General features: G+C 46.3%; 1 protein-coding gene across 1 annotated transcript in view; it reads right to left on the bottom strand.

The window, feature by feature from the left end:
- The window catches only part of CSMD2 (CUB and Sushi multiple domains 2), a 667,758-nt gene that overhangs the window by 192,294 nt on the left and 455,174 nt on the right, over window positions 1–20,290 (bottom strand). The window contains exons 22-25 of the mRNA XM_033838419.2: window positions 17,751–17,920; window positions 7,864–8,020; window positions 5,870–6,061; window positions 820–946 (exon numbers count right to left, since the gene is read on the bottom strand). Of these exons, the coding sequence (XP_033694310.1) occupies window positions 820–946; window positions 5,870–6,061; window positions 7,864–8,020; window positions 17,751–17,920 (646 nt within the window). The remainder of the gene's footprint in view (window positions 1–819; window positions 947–5,869; window positions 6,062–7,863; window positions 8,021–17,750; window positions 17,921–20,290) is intronic.

Genomic DNA, 20,290 nt, shown 5'->3' with positions numbered 1-20,290 from the left:
TGGGAGTAATAAGAATGTCTATTTATTTTTAGGGCTTACTATTCGTATTACCAGGGCTACTGTGAAGAGTTAATAAGACGTTACGTGTGCCAGGCCCTGTGCTCAATAAATGGTAAAGCTCTTTTCTTCTCTGACTCTTTGGAACTCCAAAAAGTACTTCCTGTTAGTCAAGCACGTACGTGGAAAAGAAGTTACATTTTGAGGGAATATGTACACAGTACCTGACAGTATGCTGGGCTTTTCTGACTATTGCTTCCACAACTCTAAATCACAAGCATTTTTGTTCTCATTTTACAGACGTAGAAACTCAGACTGAGAAAGGGAAGCAATCTGGGGTCATACAGTTCTAAACTGACCTTTACTACCATCAGAGAAACAACCACCGAACCATGAATAAATATTTCCTATGTTTCAAGCACTGTGCTGAGTACATTACCTGCAGTGTCTCGGTTAGATGCTTTATCCCGAGAAGCCAACATTATAACTCATACGCCACAGATGGAGAGGAGAAGAAACTTACCCAAAGTCCTACAAATGGCAAACGGCTGGGCTGGGATTCACGCCTATGCCCTCAGCTGCTGTGCGGACACCGTACCGCCTAGGCCAGTGAATTGTCTGAACTTGGATTGCAGCCCTGTGATGCCGAGGCTGGCCTTTTCAGGTTTTCCATGGGCCCCGGCCTGAGCCCGGGGTCATAGCAACCACTGTTGCTCACCAGGGCCTCCAGGTGAGGTGGGCAGGGCCAGCCACTGGCTGGTGGACTGGTGATGACTCCCCTGAACAGCTGGCAACGGTTCCTCTGCTGGCCCTGGCACTTACCCGATGGTGCAGCCGGCACTGGCCTCGATGGTCCAGATGCAGTTGAGGTTGTGCTCGTAGGGAGCTGGATACCCGGGTGACAGCACCTGCCCCGACTCCTCTCCTTTCACCGTCCCGCCACACTCGGCTGAAAGAAATCCCAGAAGAGTGAGCTTCAGGGGGTGACCTGTGCTCACAGCGGCCACCCACTGGCTCCTCTGGCCTGTGTGCCAGGGTCCCTCTCGTTCATGCCAGGTGGCTGAGTGCGGCATAGAGAAAGGCCCTTGGACGAGACTTGTATCCAGGATCTACAAAAGCCCTTACAGCTCAACAATGAAAAGACAGAGTTCAGTTAAAAAATTGGCAAAGCCTTTGAACAGACATTTCTGCAAAGAAAGTATACAAATGGCCAAGAAGCACAAGAAAAGATGTGTAACATCATTAGTCATTAGGGAAATGTAAATCAAAACCACAGTGAGATCCCACTTCATAACCTCTAGGACGGTCATAATCAAAAAGACAGACTAACGTGTAGGTGGGGATGTGGAGAAACTGGAACCCTCAGACATCGCTGGTGGGAGTGCAAAATGGTGCAGCTACTCTGGAAGACAGTTTCCTATACAGGTCCTCAAAATGTTGCCCTATGACCCCAGCAATTTTGCTCTTGGATACATACTCAAGAGAAACGAAAACGTATGTTCAGATGAAAACTTGTACACGAATGACCACGGCAGCATTATTCATAATATCCCCAAAAGGGAAATGACCCAAATGTCCATCAGCTGTTGAACAGATTCACAAATGTGGTATACCCGTACCATGGAATATTACCTGATCGTAAAAAAGAATGAGGTACTGACGCACGATACAACGTGGATGAACGTAATGCTGAAAACGTTATGCTGTGTTAGAGAAGCCAGGCGCAAAAAGCCTCATATTGTGTGTTTCTATTTATATAAAATATCTAGAACAGACAAATCTACAGAGACAGAAAGTACATTTGTAGTTGCCAAGGCCTGACGAGGAGCGGCAGTGGGAGGGATTGCGAATGGGTATAGGGTTCCTTCTGGGGAGACAAGATGTTCAAAAATTAGATTGTGGTGATGGTTGCACCACCCTGTGACTACACTGGAAAGCAGTGAGTGGTACACTTTAAAGGGGCCAACTGTATGGTACGTGAAGTCTATCTCATTAAAGCTATTACAAAAACGGCCCCTGGGGGTAGGGCTGATGGCCCACTCTGTGACCAGATCTTTGAGGTCTCCTGAGAAGGCACAGACATGTGAACCTGGTCACTGACAGGAACTGGGCCTGTGTCACGTGGCCGGAGCACAAGGCGTGGCGTCCTTCCCCCGGAGACCTGGAGGAAGAGGCGGCCACAGTGTGTGCCCTGCGCCCTGACAGACGCACATCCACGGCAAGTGGCAGCACAGAGGACGAGGTGATCGGTTTCCTCCAGCGCAGGGCAGGGAGAGGCGGGCGGGTGGGTGGGAGGCGTAGGCTGGGGAGGCCGACAGGGAAGAGTACTGCGAACCTCCTTGGGGGTGGGAAACAGCATGGCAGCTTGGGGGACGGGGTATGAGATGGGGCCTGGAGGGAGGCAGGGCTGGAAAGCTGGGCGAGCATCTTTCATCGGAGGGCACCGCACAGAACTGCAGTGTTTATGCACGAGAGTAAATTGATCACTTTACACACTAGTGCCCTTTACACATTAGAGAGAATGCTCCTGTGGCAGTGTGAAGGGGCGCAGAGGGGTGGACCTAGAGGCAGGGCACCAGTGAAGAGGTCCATCTCCCCGTGAGAGCAGCCCTCCAGGTCACAGGCTGGCCTTCTTCCTCCCCACGTCTAATCTGCCTCTGAGCCCCAGGGCTCAGGTGCTTTTCACACCTGCCCCCCCTCTGCCCCCACTGTTAGAGTCGTGGCTCAGGCCCTTACCATCTCTAGGGTGGCAGAGTTGCGTCCCCCGCAGCAGTGCCACCAGAAGGGCCTTTCTAAAATACAAAACTGGCCATATCACTGCTTGCTTTCCTCCTTCCCAGAGTGAAGTCCAAGCTCCTTAGGAGAGCCCATCAAGTCCCCCCGGAGAGGCTCCCTTTGGCCTTTTCTGGCCCCGTCCTGGCACCCCTTGGTCCAGCCAAGTGTGATAAACTCCACAAGCCCAGGCACACTGGGCCTCTTCAGGCCTCTCCTTGGACTGACAAGTCGGCCAACATCTTCCCCATGCAATCTTTTGTGACACCCTCCCCTCCTCACATCGAGTTGGCACTATCCTCCTTTGCGTCTCCATTATAACATGAACTGGTTTTTATCACAGACGTGTAACCGGTTATCAAAATCTACCTCCTTCACTCCTCAGCAGCAGGAACCTTGTCTTACTTATATTTGTACATCAAGTGCCTAGCATGGTGTTTGGCACGTCACAGATGCTTTAACAAGGGTTTATCGAATGAACAGGTGGGTGGATGATCAAATGAACGAGAGAAGCTTACTGCTTCCCAGGCGAGTTACTATGAAGGGTCTGAATCAAGGGAGCGTGAGAGAAGATGAAGAGATTTGTTGCAAAGCTTTTTAGGAAAGATCTGATTAAGCAAGATCTTAGAAGTAGGAGATGAGGGGATCAAAGTCACACTGGGAGACTGACCTTCATCTGTTGCTACAAAGGACCCATCAAGCGTCTCTTGGGCCCCCTGGCTTGCCCCGGGCCCACTAAGGCAGGGCGGGAGAGGGGCCCTCTACAGTGAGCCCGCGCACGAGACCGGGCCCTTTCTTCCCGCGTAACTACCCCCGTGTTGACGTTGGGGTGGGAGATGCCAACCTGAATGAGAGATGTCGGGCTGCACAGGCCGGCAGCAGGGAGCAGGGTGTGGATAGGAGGATGAGCTGTAAGTTGTGGGGAGGAAGGCTTTCTGGCTCCACAAATAGCAGAGGCAGCTAGAAACGGGCCAGGACATTATCCCTGCCCCTGCGCTGTAGCCTCCTTCCGTATTCCCGATGCGACAGTCCCTTCTGCTTCCCAGAGGCAAGTGTTTGGAGGCAGGGGCACCAGCAGCATTTCCTCGGGGACACGACTGCTCCTTCCTCAGGGGTCACTTTATCTGGGGACGGACAGGGGGGCAGGGGGAGCCAGGTGGCTGGCATGCAGCAGATTTACCAACAAGACCCTAAGACTCTCGTCTTTCTGGTCTTCTCCCTTATGCCCATCCTACAGCCCTGGCTGCTTCGTTTGGGCTGTAGCATCCACTCATCCACAAAGAAAACAGCTGGATGTTGACCACGATCAAGTCCATCACAACATGACATGTGTAAAACTATACACACGTAATCCCAAACACACAGCCTCCCTTCCCTTCGTGGGGCCTGAGGGAGTCTCGGTGGGGAAGCCCTCAGAGGTTCAAAGTGTAAGTACCCTCACTAACACTGCTTGAGTGGATTCTCTAAGTTTGGTCCAACTGGCAGGTTAGATACTCAGAAGGACCTTACGGTGGAGCTTTTTGCAAAGTAAATAAGTGTCTTGCAGTGTGAACCATCACCTCCTTCACATTTCGTTTGCTTTGGCTTTCCTATGGCATCATACTGTTGTCTGTTTATGCCTGTGTCTCCCTCACTGGCCTGGGATCTGCTTTTCCCTGTATCCCCAGTGCCTGGCAGAGGGCCTGGCACATGAATGAAACAAGGGGACAAAAACAGGGAAGCAGGGAGGAAGGGATGGGGCATGCCTGTGGACGAGGTCTACTTGAGCAGACGGAGGAAGATTCTAGAGGCCACTATCCTGATCTATCCACAGCCAGGTTTGAAATCCTCACCGTTAGACCCTCTGTTGGGTAGCAATGTCGAAGGTCCTGTTAACATGCAGTTGCCTGGGGTAAAAGAACATCGCTCTTACCTCCCCGCCTGTGGGTGATGTCTACCCATCCTTTCAAGTCTCAATTGAAATATCACCTCCTAGGCACAACTTTCTCGAATTCCCTCAACGCTTTGGTACTTACTCTTTTTACAGTGCTTATCTTGTATTACAATGACCTGTTTATGTGTCTCTTCTCCTTGCCGGGGTATGGACTCCCCAAGGGCAGGAAGAATGCTTTATTCTTTCCTTTTTATTTCTCCGCCTCTGTACATACCCAAACATGCACCTGCGAGGACTCTGGCAGGTGGCGCTTAGTAGGCACTTAAACGTTCTCCCGGTGGATGGTTTGTCCTTGTAAGATTAACCAGAGCTGCACAGCCATGCTGAGGTTGTGAGCCATGGGGCAGGAGATGGAGAGAGGGAAAGGTGTGGTGTTTGGGGCTGGGGATACAGGACAAAGCAGCGTGGTGGAATCCTGGTCAGCAGGGAGGGTCACACGCACAGTGAGGCGGGGGGTGAGAGGTGGAAAGGCCACACAGACAGACGGACGGGTGTTGCCTATTTCCCACCTCTGCCTTGAACCAGGCTTCTCTTGTCCTGTGACACAGGATGAAGCTTCCAGAGAGCCTGTGCTGACATGCTGGAAGCACCACAGGCTTAAGAAGGTGCTAGTTCATTATCTTATTCTTTCTTAAGTGTGAGATAGATGCTAGCTCATGATCTGACTCTTTCTCAAGAACAAGACAGATGTTAGTTCATGACCTGACTCTTTCAACATTCCGGAAAAGGAAGCATGAGCCCCATTTTGCCTATGGGGAAACTGAGGCCAGAGTGAGCTGGAGACTCATCTGAGACTTGGCGTTGAAGGAACCCCTGGAACCAGGCAAAAAGTCCACCTCTTCCTTCAAACTGACCCTCCCACCTCTCCGCCAGGAGAGGATTACGATTCTGAGGGCATGACCTGGCTCTGGTCCCGCTTGCTAAATGTATGACAGCGGCAAGCCACCGCCTGGCCTTGCTGTCGTGCGGGTGTAATAAGGTGTGAGAGTGAGGACATGCGGAAGGGTGGGCAGGGCCAGCCAGGACTCCGGTGAACAGGACGGTTCAGACGGCCTCAAGGCCCTGGAGTGTGAGGGCCAACGGGAGACCCTTAATGAGACCAGAGCTGGGTACTCGGGGTTAGGGGACACCCGAGGGGGGTCACCTGAAGAGCAAGAGGCCTCCTACCGACACAAGTGGGGAGCGGCCGGTCCCAGGTCCTGCGCTCCCCGCTCAGACACAGCAGCGCCTCACTGCCCCGCAGGCTGTACCCAGGGTCACAGCCGAAGGACACAGAGCTCCCTGCGAAATGGCCTCCATCGCGAACCTTGTAGCCAAACTGGGGGGTTCCTGGGTCTTCACATTTGATGAGTTCGAAACCTGGGGATGAGAGAAGAGATAAGGGTGATCAAGAGGTGTCATGGTACACACCACACCCCGCCCTCCCCACCCCCCACCAAGAGCACGCATCCTTAAGAAAGCCCCCCAGCACAGGCCCCTGGGTCCTGATGGAGACGCCCCTCGGGGTGTCACATGGCTGTGCTCAGGTAAGGGTCTGTTACGGAGTGTTCGTTCTCCCTGTTGCTATATGTAAATGACTTCACTTATTTCTCCCAGGACAGCTTTTAATAGTTTTCAGGTATAGAGTCCGGATTTCCTATTTTTTTTGTTGGTTTGACCCCATAGCATTTTGGTAGCGGGAGCTGCTCTTCCCATCTTGTTAACTGAGACAGTCTGATGGGAGAGTGTACTATGGAAAAGTCACTCTAAATGTATGTTTCAAAGCTCAATTTTGTCCTGCTTAAATACACTCTATTGAACGAGCCTGGAGAAGGAGACCTCTGTGAGCTTACACAGGGCTCCTAGGGCACGGTGGCCACCTGTGTCAGCTCTCACTTGTTATTCACAGGTCTTACCGGGAGGGGTAACTGCATTGCACAGCTGAGAATATTGACTCGGGAAGGTCACACAAATTGTTCCAAAGTCACACAATCTCAGATGACAGAAACGGCATTTGAATATGACTCCGTTTAATCCTCCTCCACTGATGGGCCTGCTGTAACAGCACAGACCCTACACACCCAGGCAAGAGGAATCTTGAGTGCACTCATCGGTTTTCTTATTTTAACAGCTTTATTGAGACATAACTTACATACTAAACGCTCCCCCAACTAAAGTATATCATTCAGTGTCTTTTCGTTTATCCACAGAGTTGTGCAACTAACATTGCAATCGACTTTAGGACATTTTCATCACCTCAAAGAGAAGGTGATTTCCCCTCAACTCCCTCATCCCCAGGCAACTAACACATGTCCTTCTGTCTCTATGGAACTGCCTCTTCTGGACAGTTCATATAAACGGTTCATGCAATACACGTGTCTACATGTACTGTGACAGGCTTCTTTCACTTCTCATCATGTGGCCAAGGGTCACCCACATTGCAGCATGGATCAGAACTGGATCCTTTTCTATGGCCAAATAATAGCCCATTGTATGGAGGGACACGTCCCATTTTACTTCCATTTATCAGCTGATGGATATTCACTGGCTTTTAAAATAGGCTACAAAAGCACATTTCTTTGTAGCCACTGGGCAAGTAGAAGCTCAAATAGATGAATAAAATAGCTGTGAAGCCGAAGTATGGAGATGTCATCCCAAGTACTCTGCGGCTGTGTACACACCTCGGTGCTTTCTGTTTTTGAAATCTCAGGAGTAAAGGAGAAAGTTAAAATCAGGAAAAAAGGGAAAGAATCAAGCCTCGACTCTTCAGGGAGTAGTAAAAAAGAGCATAATTATACATTAGTGCTTGCATTTTTTACATCTGACTGTAGCTGAACATTAGTTTATAAATGTCACCATGAGGAAAGGCTATCTTTGGTTGCTTTAATTCAAAGGCTCAGCGCTTATTGTTTTTAGTGAGTAAATGGTGATTAGTGAGTCAAAGGTGTGCTGTGACTCTCAGCTAAGTTACTCACAGGTGTAACCATGGAGCTGTACGCCAAGTGGCAGCTTATCCAAATCACGGGCACAATGCCTTAGGGGAAACAGTCAGCTAAACACACATCAGTTAGAGAAAATCAAACCCACTAACTGAGGAGTGATGTCCCAGAGCCCAGCCTCTCTGTGTGTGGAACCGGGGAAAGCCCGATTTCACTGTCCACTCAGATGAGAAAAAGACTTACTGGAAAACTGCAGCTCAAAGCCCTTGCTGGTGTTCTCAGCATCAGAAATGAAATCAAGCCACAGACTGCTGGACGTGCTGTTCAATGTCACCCCCAGCATCTCAGAGCGGCTGAACACCCCCAGCAAACGGGCGGAGTTGTTGTTGCCATCGTAGACCTGGACACGGGAGAGACCCCAACCCCACATCAGCATGGCCTTATCTTGAACAAGGGTTTCCCACCCAACAGCCCACATTCCCAGAGTTTAGCACTGATAACAACTGTTAGAGGGACAGTCAGTCATCAGGTGCAAGGAAGACAGCAGAGTGGAGTTGCCACCGGGTGAGTTACCAGCCCCGCTAGCCTACTTGGTACCAGTTCTGTGCCCAGCCCATCTCGGTGTGAATCATACCCCTAGGAACTGGTTGCTGTTCTAACCTTTCCAGAGGAGATCCGGTCTTAGTTCCCCCACCCCCAGATGGTACCAGCTTACTCTTCAGCAGCTTGGGGAGACCAGGTTGGGGCTGCCTGAGTGCCCAAACCATCTGTTTCTGCAGACAGGCAGGCTGCAAGCATTTGACTTTTCTGCATTGCTAAACACTCCATCCTGCCCTTCCAGGAGATGAGACAATCGTCCTCCTCCCTAATCCCACCCCACTGTGGCAGTGGCCTCAGTCTCACACTCTGCTGGACATGACCCCTAGGATCCAGCAGGATGGAGTTAAAATGTCCAGCGTGTCAGGTGTCATGGTATCTTCCCCTTCCCCAAGCTCGGTCTCTGCCCCTTCCCTCCTAAAATGAGGGCTCCAACGAGGGCTGGAGCAAGCCAGGGGTGGAATCGTGCAGGCATCTGGCTTGCCTGACTCCCGTCTGTCCCCTGAACTGCTGAGCACCAGCAAAGCCAAGAATCGTCAGAATAATGAACTGGCTCCCCAGGTTCCGAGGTTGCTGCTCCTTTCCAGATAACTGTGCAAATAACAACAGAATTTGTGATTGAGTGAAGGACGCCCTGTTGCTTTGGTAAACATCAACGATGGGATCTATGGGTGGGCAATGAATATTTGTGCGTGGCACAGGATGTGGTACCAGCTGCCAGCAAATTGGAACAATATTTCCATTCTTTCTACTATTCATGAAGCAAAGCTTTCTAAAAGAAGCCACCCTTCAAGCTAACAGTGCTGTATATCAGAGATTTGTTTAGGCCCCTGGGAGCTTCAAAAATCTGTTTCCAGATCCTATGTGCAATTGTTTTATATCGCTGATAGACTGGGAGAATTCCAGAGTGCCAGCAGACATAGACATGACACCAGTTCAAAGAGTTCAGCCCACTGCTGCATCCAGATTGTTATAAAAAGAGTTTTATCCATTAAAACATATATTTTGGGGGGCTTCCCTGGTGGCGCAGTGGTTGGGAGTCCGCCTGCCGATGCAGGGGACGCGGGTTCGTGCCCCGGTCCGGGAGGATCCCACATGCCGTGGAGCGGCTGGGCCCGTGAGCCATGGCCGCTGAGCCTGTGCGTCTGGAGCCTGTGCTCCGCAACGGGAGAGGCCACAACAGTGAGAGGCCCGCGTACCGCAAAAAACAAAAAAAACATATATTTTCTAATTAACTGATCAAGGCATTAATCATCAACACTTGCTAACATCACAATAAGAGAGACAACCAGACATCATGTGCTTGTTAATGGAAAACACACCAATACCTATGGTGTCATTTTGCCAAAAAAACATCAAACCTGAATCAGATCAAGCCACTGGATCCAATTTCCAACTTATAGGAAATATGGAGGACAGAGGGACATATGAAATGAATACATTACAAATAAACAAGTTACAAATAAATTACAAGGGAGTAAAAAAGAAGAGATGGAGGTAAAACCTAAAGACTAAAAAAATACTTGAGGCAACTAATCCAATATGTACAAGTTATTTGGATCCTGATTCAAATAAACTGTAAATTTAAAAAATATTACATTTATGAGATAATTGGAAATTTGAACACTCACTGGATATATTATGGTATTAAGAAATTGTTGTTAATCAATAAAAGTATAATGGAAATAGGATTTTTTCCTTAATTTCAAAGCATAATTCATCTTAATTCATTAAGACTATTTTTGTTCTTAATATGTCATTACGATAAAATATTCATTGCAGGCAATTTATAACACAGAAAAGCACGAAGAAACTGAAGGCAACTTTCAGCACTCATGACATTTTGGTGACTATCTTTCTAGGCTTCGTTCTATGTATATCTTTCCTTATATAGTTTTTAAATTCATTGTTTTATAAAAGCAAGATCAAACTATAGATACTATATGGTAACCTGCTCTTTCACTTAATATAATGTGTATATTTTTCAAATCATTAAATATTTTTTCCACAACAGCACTTAAACAGCTGTAGAAATTACCATCATAAAATTAACCCAACCCACAATATAATCATTCACATATCACTGTCCAGAATATGGGGAATATGTGCCCTGGCACATAAGACGCACTCAACAAATGTACGATAAATAAATAAACCGATATTTTCTTTCAGTAATTTTGTTCGCAAATCCACCTGGAATTTTGGCATATGGTATAAGATATATTTTCTTCCTGGTTGATTAGCCATTTTTAACAAAACCCTGTTTGTAAATATTCCACCCATCACCAACTTTAAATCCAACTTTATCACATATATAGTTATATAAATTTTTTTGTTCAACTTTCTATTCTACTGCAGTTATCTATTTGCCTATTCCTGTGCATGATCTAAACTGTTTTAATTATTGTAGCTTTGTAATATATTTAAATATTTGGTAGGATGAGTCCCCTCACATTTGTCTTCTTTTAATTTAAAAAATTGTCTTCCCATGTTTATTCTCTTAGATAAACTCAAGAAGAATTTTCTCAATTTAAGAGAAACAACTACCCCCAATCCCTCCAAAAGACCCAAAACAACTTGTATAATTCTGACTGATTAATATTAAATGCCTGGATTGATAAGAAAGAAAACATATCTATATGATAGTAAATCTTCCTATCCATATACATGACATCTGGCTCCATTTTAATCAAGTTGTCTTTTATATCTCTCAGTAAAATTCTGTACTTATTCCTGGGCATTTTTATATTTTTTATTGATACTGGGAATTGGGCCCTTGTATACATTTATTTCCTAACAGAATATTGCTTGTCCGTAAGGAAATTGCTTTGATGGTCCAGTTCATCATTATATACAGGTGATGGATTTATCCCTGACAAATCCAAGAGAATCTATACACACCCATTACATCTAACCTTCTTTCTTTCTTTTTATCTATTATAGGTTTCCCCTTTTTTCAGCTTTATTGAAGTGTAACAGATGAATAAAAATTCCATATATTTAAGGTGTACAAATCAAATTTATTTATTTATTTATTTATTTATGGTTGAGTTGGGTCTTCATTGCTGCGCACAGGCTTTCTGTAGTTGTGGCACGCAGGGCCTACTCTTCGTTGCGGTGTGCGGGCTTCTCACTGCGGTGGCCTCTCCTGTTGCGGAGCACAGTCTCCAGGCATGCAGGCTTCAGTAGTTGTGGCGCACAGGCTCAGTAGTTGTGGCTCATGGGCTCTAGAGCGCAGGCTCAGTAGTTGAGGCGCACAGGCTTAGTTGCTCCGCGGCATCCCTCCCGGACCAGGGATCGAACCCGTGTCCCCTGCATTGGCAGGCGGATTCTTAACCACTGCGCCACCAGGGAAGTCCCATACAACTTGATTTTTGATATGCACATACCACTACATCTAATAAGACAGTTCAGCAAGATGGCTGCCTTCAAAATGAATATGCTAAATGGATAGCTTTTAACACACAGTTTCAATGTAACATTCCTATGAACAATGCTACATGCATGTCTGCTTACACACAGGTGCTCAAGTTTCTCTAGGGCATATATCTAGAACTAAAACAGCGAAGAGAAGCAGGTTGAACATGGAAGGCACATCTTCAACTTTGTTAGATGTTGTCAGTCTGCTCTCCAAAGACTAATACCAATTTAATCTCTCACTAGCAACGTATGACAGCTTTCATTGCTTTATATCTTCACCAACACTTGATATTTTCAGGCACTCTAAAATTTTCCAATATGATGGGTGTGAAATGGTATCCCATTTGAATTTGTATGTCCCTGATTATCACTAAAGTGGAATATCTTTTTGTATGTTTATCAATTCTACTTTCCTATTCTGTGAATTGCCTATTCATAGCCTTTGCTCAGCCCTGAATATGAAACCTCCCTGCATTTATTTTAGTTTTATGTCCTTCAGTATAAAGTTTTATAATTTCCTCAGTAAAGATTATACACATTTTCATTAGGCTTATTCCTAGGTGTCTTATAGTTTTTGTTTCTATTATGAGACCTTCTCCCCACCTCTGAATACATGTTTGAATTGGTTGTAGAAACACCAGCAGCTTTGCTAAATTGTCTTATTGGTCTGATAGGTTATCAACTGGTTGTTTTATATTTTCCAAATAAGAGACAATTTGGATATTCTCTTCTAATTGTTATAGTTTCTTTGTTCTTTTCTTTGTATAATTGCAGTGGCTTGGATCTGAATACTATTGGTGGTAGCAGAACTGGTGTTGTTCCTGACTTTACTGGGAATCCTTAGGAAGTTTTGTCATTAAGTATAATGTTTGCTATACGTGTTGGCAGAAAATTTTTATTAGATTAAGAAAGTTCTGTCCATAGCTTTATGAGATATTTTTAAAAATCATGAATCAGTACTGAATTTCATCACACGATGTTTCGGGACACTTTGGCAGGATCATGTATTTTTCTCTCCTAATCTGTTTATAGGATGAAATTGCTGATATTGGACTGCTCTTGACCTACAAAAATGACAATTTCATATGGGTTGCCCAATAAAGACAATTAGGAGCTTTTGTAATGTTGACACATCCTTACGTTCCTGGAATCCATCCTATTGGTCATTTTTGTTTTAATGCACAGCTAGATTCAACATGATACTGTATTTAGGATTTTCTGTTGTTGTTGTTGTTGTGGTACGGGGGCCTCTCACTGCTGTGGCCTCTCCCATTGTGGAGCACAGGCTCTGGACACGCAGGCTCAGCGGCCATGGCTCATGGGCCCAGCCGCTCCGCAGCATGTGGGATCTTCCCGGACCGGGGCACGAACCCGTGTGCCCTGCATTGGCAGGCGGACTCTCAACCACTGCACCACCAGGGAAGCCCTGTATTTAGGATTTTTAGATCTATGGTCATAAGTGAAACTGGCCTAATACTTTATGCTGCCCTTATTCAGTTTGATATCAATATTTCTACTTGTCCTATTTAAATAAAGTGAGCGGGGAGATGGATACTAATTTTTCTCTTTTCTGACAGAGTTTGATTATTGCAGGGATTAATTGTTTCTTGAAGTTTGTGAGTTTACCTGTACAATAGGCTAGGTCTGGGGACTTTGAGAGAGAATACGGGAGAATTCCAATGTTTTAAATGGTTATTGGTTTATTCAGATTTGTATTTCTTCTTGATATTAGTACTTATTATCTATAAAAATTTCCATTTCATTTAAGCTTTCAGATTTTTTGTCTTATGCTTTTTCCTAAACATTTTCTTATTGTTTTCATAATCTCTACCTTATCTATGACTATGTTCCTTTTTCATTCTTAAAATTACATATTTGTGGCTTCTTTATTCCTTGATCAGTCCCGTAAATTTTGTCTGTTTTACTATTTTTCAAAGAACCAGTTGGTTTTGTTGATAATTGCTATTTTTTAAAGTTATCTTTTTTCAGTCACTTTTGCTTTTATCTTTAAAAGTATTTCTTCCACTCTCTTTGGATTTATTCTGTTATATTATTCAAGCTACCTAAATCCTTATTTATTTTTAACCTAGGTGATACGTCAGAGACTAACAGAGGTATATTAAATCTTCCACAATGACTGTGACCTTATTAAAATTTTTTACATTTCTAGCAATTTTTATTTAATTTATTCATGCTATGTTATTTGGCACATAAAGTTTTACTGTGAATTCATTGTGCATTTTATTAATATAAGAGAATTCTCTTTTTCATTTCATTATGAGATGTGAGAGAAGTTCTCACATTTATCTTATAATAAAGTGATTTCATTTTTCTGTGGTTTACCATCTTCTGTTCATTGCGTCCATTCCATTTTTTAATTGGGTGATTATGTTTTTCATCTCTTCAGTCTTCCCTCATCTCAGATTGCTCTGTTTTCATTATTGCCTATTTTTGTGTCATAAATATAATATTCTCTCAAATCCTGTTAAGAATACAAATTAGACGTTTTTAAAGTGTTTTTTTTTCTTTGTTGCTTGCAGAGGGGCAATTAACTCTGACTCCTCAGACGGGTCCCCTTCTTCTGATCTACTGAATATTCACACATATCCAGTTCATTTTCCGGTTGGCACACCATGACAGATGGAAAATAAAAATGGATAATGGAAAGACCCAGTAGCTCCCCTAAGGGGGAGCAGAAGAGTTAAGCCAGAAGAGGCCATAGTAGGAGCTTCTCCTGCTCCTGGTACTAAAGCATGTGTGTGTGAGGGAGAGTGCATATATGTGTATGTGTGTGTACATGTGCATGTGTGTGTGTGTATGATTGTGGCAGCCTCTTCTCAAATGAGCTTGCCCACTCTTGTTAGGTGCCAGCCATGGCATTACTCTGCTTTATCCAGCTTGCCAACAACAGCCAAACAGAATCCAGAAAGTCATGCTGAGAGGGAACTGTGGCCCTGTGTGGTTTCTCAGACCCTGTACGCTTCCAGAAGAGCTAGTTGGATTGAGATCCGGCCCCTGCCAACAGCCCCATGGTGTGTCCTTGGCTCCAGGCTCTGCTGCTCTGAGTTAGGTGGTCTTAGATGCATTCTTTCCTTGAGGTTTCTAGCACTTAATCCACTGGCAGGATTTCAATTCACTTATGTGAATTACACTTTGATTAGGCTCTTTCTCAAAATGGACCCCTTCTGGGGGATATTCCATTTGGCAAATATTCCTTTAAGTTGTATGTGAAAGGCACCCTTGCCTAACTTCCCGTTTTCATGTCCCTTTAGTCATTTCCGTGGGAACCATAGAGGATGTAGTTATATACGTGGGCTTCGTGTGCCGTCTTGAGCTGGGAGCTGTTGTCTTTCCACACTATTGCATTTAGAGGACCTTCTGTCTTGCAGATGACAGAGGTCGAAATTTTGGTGGAGGCCAAAACAGAAGAAATCAGGTAGTTCTAGGAGACAAGCTGGAGTATGTGTAGGGGTGAGGTCTAAGAAATTTTCAGTTATTAAATGTAAGGAAAAGATTGAGAGTCACAAATGCAAGAAAACAGTCATTTCATGGGTCAGAAATCCAAGAGTGCATGGAAGGTTTGGAGGGTTGGTCAGACGCAAGTGTGGAGGAAGTGGCGGGTCTCGCTGGGCAGGAAGGAGTCCAGGTATGCACTGGGGTTCTTGGGAGGGACAGGTATATCCTCAGGATTGGAAATACATCAGTGTTCTGGCAGATGGGCCAGTTACACCAGGGCAAGGGCAGGGTGCTCCTGGAGGTGACTCTGGGTGCCACCTTCTTTGTGTCCAGGTAGACCGGAGTGACAGGTGTAAAGAGCATTGCCACTGCAGCTGACAGTGGCTGCAGGGTGGAAACTATAACCGTGCATTTCTTTTCACTCCAAAATAATTCGTGTCCCAGGTTCTCCCTCGGGAGGGCAAGGGTCCTGAGGGGAAGAGTTAGAACAGGAAACTACGTGATCTCCCTGGATGCCTTGCCCTCCCTTCCCCAGACCCCCGACTATGGAAGCTCTGGTGGTTACAGGATCGTGTGGATGGCCTTTCGGCCAGGTCAGCACCACAGCCCAACCTTCTGAGGAGGACACTACAGAGGCCTAGAAAGGGAGGAAGAGGCTTTTCGGCAAGAAGGTGGAGCCCAGTGTTAGAAGGCTGGTAGCAGGGCCAGCCGGGCAGGCGGCTGCAGAGACCAAGTCTGAAGTCTGGGAAGATCCCTCAAAGAAACACAGGAAATCACCTCCCTCTCCCTACAGCCCTGCAGGGTCACCTGAGGTCCTGATCCCTGACCTCTGACCTGGGGATGGTGCCCCAGGTCCCTCCCTTCTTACCCTGAGCGCCTCCAAAAGTCTCTCTTCTGTCTCAACCCTGAGGCAGAACCTTGATAGTGCAGTGGGGTATGCACACCTGCTGACTATGTCTTAGGTGCTACTCTGAGTCCAGACCACCCTAGAGAGGAGGCTTGGGCACCAGCCACGCTCCATGTGGCCTCCAGCAACCAAGGCAGGAGGCCTTCTGCTGGTCCCATCAGGCCACATGCACAGAACTGCACACACTCCCCTCAAAACCCGAAAACTGTGTCTCCAAAACGCCTTTTTCTGCAGGGTTAACAGCATCCTTCCTCCAAGAACGTCTCTGCATTGTCCAGCTTTCCTCAATTCCACCTGCAGCACTAGAGCACGGAAGTCCCTCTGGCCTTGTTGGCCCTGGGTGTGTCCTCTGAGGCTCTGTTGTTGATGATGAACAAATGGATGGAGAGAACTGAGGTCAAGGGAGACGCCTGAAGACATGGCCCTTGGAAAGTACGAAGTCCTGTCTATTGTTCACTTATAGGGAGATGCACACTGCATTTCTCTGTATGGGGAGCTTAGAGGTTGAAAAGTAGAGCTTAAGGAGCCAGATAGGAACCCACTCCCTCCTGGGCCACTTTGCCATATTCTGTTCTGTTTCAGGCATATCCGGTCCCAACTGGTCATCCCATGGTACTTCCTCTTGGGTTCAAGAGTAATTGGGTAAGAGTGAGAAATGCCTTCCAAACACACACACACACACACACACACACACACACATGCCCCAGAGGGTGGGTCAAGAGTATCATCTTTGCATAAAAAGCACAGTGTACTCATCATATCTACAGAGAGTCCTAATGGATGGGGATTATTTAATGGTTTCTCTTTGGATTGTCTAGAGTGGTGACTTTTGGTTGTTTCTAATGTCTAGACTTCTCTGGCTACAGGGAATAAAACTATATTAGAATAAGATAAAAAAGTTTCTTGGCCTAGGATGAAAATGGACCTACTCAGTATGAGATTTTCCTTATAATCCTTTTAAATAAGGCAGCTCTTTGATAAGTTCTCCAGAGTCAACTCTTTGATTACACACTCACGATGTGTTATTGGAGGTACAAATCACACACACAAAGAAACACAGTCATAGTGTGTTCAATGTCTTAACAAGTCCCTCTCTATAACCCTTTCTTTAGTCCAAGTCCTTTCACTTCTTTCTCTTATGTAGATCTTGAATCCACTTTCTTCAACCCCACTGCTACATGCAGGCCATCACCATGGTACACTGAAGCTACTGAAACAGCCCACCGGTCACTGAAACATAAACTCAAAACATACACAAATGCACACACACAGAACACGAGTATGTACAGACACAGATCACCCCAACCAAATACAGACACAGACACAGATGCACACACATGTGGAAACATACATATAAACATATCTGTAGCCACACATATCTACACAAATGCACATATTCTATGAACTCTTCCTCATCTAGGTTGATGGTGAGAGTTCACAATGGAGAACCTGATCCACTGGCCATTCCAACTGAGTTTATTATGGTGATTTACTATCCAGACAACCCCTACTCAATCACATACATACTTGAGCGCAGTCAGCTCCTGAGCAAACTCTAAAGCCACATTCTTTAGAATACACTCGCCTACACTTCTGTCTTAGATTCTCACTTCTCCCAGATGCGTGAGGACATCTTGGGACTCAGGAGGGAAGAAGAAAGGTTGGGTCATTCACACAGAGATAAATGAGTGTGGTGACCATACTCTTGCATCCCGTAACATACATACTCTATGAAATCTATCAGTGTTACCTTGAGGACATCTCCTTCAGAGAGTTCAAATGCCCTGGCTTTGAGCTGAATCCCCTTCCCCGGCTGGGTCTGGATGGAGTAGATGCATTCGTGGTTGTTACTGTAGTTCACAGGAAAGTTGGGGGACAGCAGAGTGCCCTGAGTGCCCGTGACTGAATTCCCACACTCAGCTGGAAAGAGAATCACAATAATCACAGATTAACGCCCATCAGCTACATCCGGAAAACAAACAACTCTCAGCGCTGGAGGACCTTACAAAGATGACAAGTTGCTTGCCTCTCTACCTGCCAGAGTGCCTGTTTATCTGTCCATTTGTCTGCCTGTGTATAGGAATGCTTATCTAAGTTTTTGTTTGTTTGTTTGTTTTTAACACCTGCCCACCTGTAGTTCTGTTACGTTCCTTTATTTCTCTCCTTCGATTTGTCTGTTTTTCTTCCGCAGAAATAGAAATAAACCCACCAGGCACCCTTTACTTTTACAGTGTTATGAAGCAGCCATTCTCCCTCCCACCTGTTCATATAGTATCATAGCAACAGAAATGACCAAGGAGGGCGTCAGGGGACGATGGGGGCAGCCAAGTGAGGAGGGATGAAGCCTTTCAGTATCAGAGGATACAAACGAAGAGGGGACAAGATTGAATAATAATTGCTAGCATCTCCCAAGCTTTACACGGATCATTTCAGCCATTAGCCACAGCAACCGATCCCCACAAGGCAGGCACAATGAGCATCCCTGTTTTCAAGATAAAGACCCTGGTACTTAGCAATTTAGATCAAGTCTCTCAATTCAAGGAGGTGGGGGGGCCAACAACTCAGCCCTCTTGGTCCTGGAATTTAGGGCCTCTGAGGCTCTGAAGAAAGTTTTGGCACAGACACATGGAAACCCTGTTTAATTCAACAGCTAATGAATTCACACCTTCCTCTCAAAATCTGTTCCTGCTCCTCCAGAATTAGTCATTCTTTCCCCATTGTTCCTATACCTCTATTTATAGCGGTCATCAAATTTTTTTTTTTTTTTTGCGATACGCGGGCCTCTCACTGTTGCGGTCTCTCCCGTTGCAGAGCACAGGCTCCGGACGTGCAGGCTCAGCGGCCATGGCTCACAGGCCTAGCCGCTCTGCGGCATGTGGGATCTTCCCGGACTGGGGCACGAACCCGCGTCCCCTGCATCGGCAGGCGGACTCTCAACCGCTGCGCCACCAGGGAAGCCCGGTCATCACATTTTACTTGACTTATTTGTTAACATTTCTATCTCCTCCACTGCCCTGTGGGTGCTTTAGGGCTTGGTCATATTTCTGTATCTCCAGCACCCACTGGCTCTGCTCCATGCCTGGGCAGGACAGCAGCAGCGATGAAAGGGGTAGCTCAGTGCAGGGCATGTGCTGAAGGACGCTGCAGTTGGCTCTCTAGGGTCTTTGGTAACTGTGAAGCCTCTTGCTGGGCTTCCCCGTGGCAGAGCATCTACCAGATCGCACCCTGACGGCTTGTTTCTTGTCTGCACCCCCTACCCAAACTGTGCGTTACTTGAAGGTATAAGGGTCATGCTTAACGAATCCATGAATTTCCAAGGCTTAGCCCAGACTGTCTGTAAAATAAATATTTGCCAAATGAATGAATGGATAAATATGGAGGACGCTGACCTCAGAGGATGGCCAGCTCTAAAAGTGATTAGGTTCTGGAAGGATATAAATACAAGTCAGATGGCAGGCCCATTATTTGTCTGGACATATGGGGAGTTCGAAGCATATGTAGAATCTCTGAGGTTGGTGGTAGCACATCTGCTTTCCCCGAACCATTCCTCAGTGTCCCTATTCTAGGCACAGTCATTGGCTGGAAGGACCCTGAGGTCACCACATATTCAGCTTTAATTGCCCTGAGCCTGGAGTGTCCTAGGCCACAGCAGTGTGGAGGGAGCATGTGATACAGGAACATTCAGAGCTGAGTCCCTAGTGGGCTTAGTTGTACCTCTGTGTGTTCTCTTGTCCCCAAGGCTGCTCCTTAGAACTTTGAAGATAGTGACCATGTCCCACCAATCAGTCCTCTGATTGGTGGGACAAGCCCTCCTCCCTGGGTCCTTTCCAGTTCAGGACCAGCTTCAGGTTCCTAAGACGTCACATAAGTCATTACTATGGACAGCATGTCTGTGTCCCTCTGACAAATTCTTGTGCTGAAGCCCTGATTCCCCAGTGTGATGCTATTTGGAGGTGGGGCCTTTGGGAGGTAATTAGGTCTAGATGAGGTCACGAGGGGAGAGTCTCCATGATGGGATTAGTGCCCTTAGCAGAGGGATTGACCAGAGCCTGCAATCTGTCTGCTGTGTGATGGTACAGCAAGAAGGCTGCCATCTGGAAACCAGGGAGAGGGCCTTTACCAGACACTGAATCCACTGGCACCTTGATCTTGGACTTGCCAGCCTCCGGAACTGTGAGAAATAAATGCTTGTTGTTGAAGCCACCCACTTTATGGTATTTTCTTATAGCAGCTCAAACTGAACAGGACAGCCATCATTTGTCTTGGAGGAGAAATCTCGCTTTGCAGTAC

The sequence above is a fragment of the Tursiops truncatus genome, chromosome 1, assembly GCF_011762595.2.
Source record: "Tursiops truncatus isolate mTurTru1 chromosome 1, mTurTru1.mat.Y, whole genome shotgun sequence".
Taxonomy (NCBI): Eukaryota; Metazoa; Chordata; class Mammalia; order Artiodactyla; family Delphinidae; genus Tursiops; species Tursiops truncatus.
The sequence above is the reverse complement of the archived record's forward strand: the minus strand, read 5'-3'. Positions and strand labels throughout refer to the sequence as shown.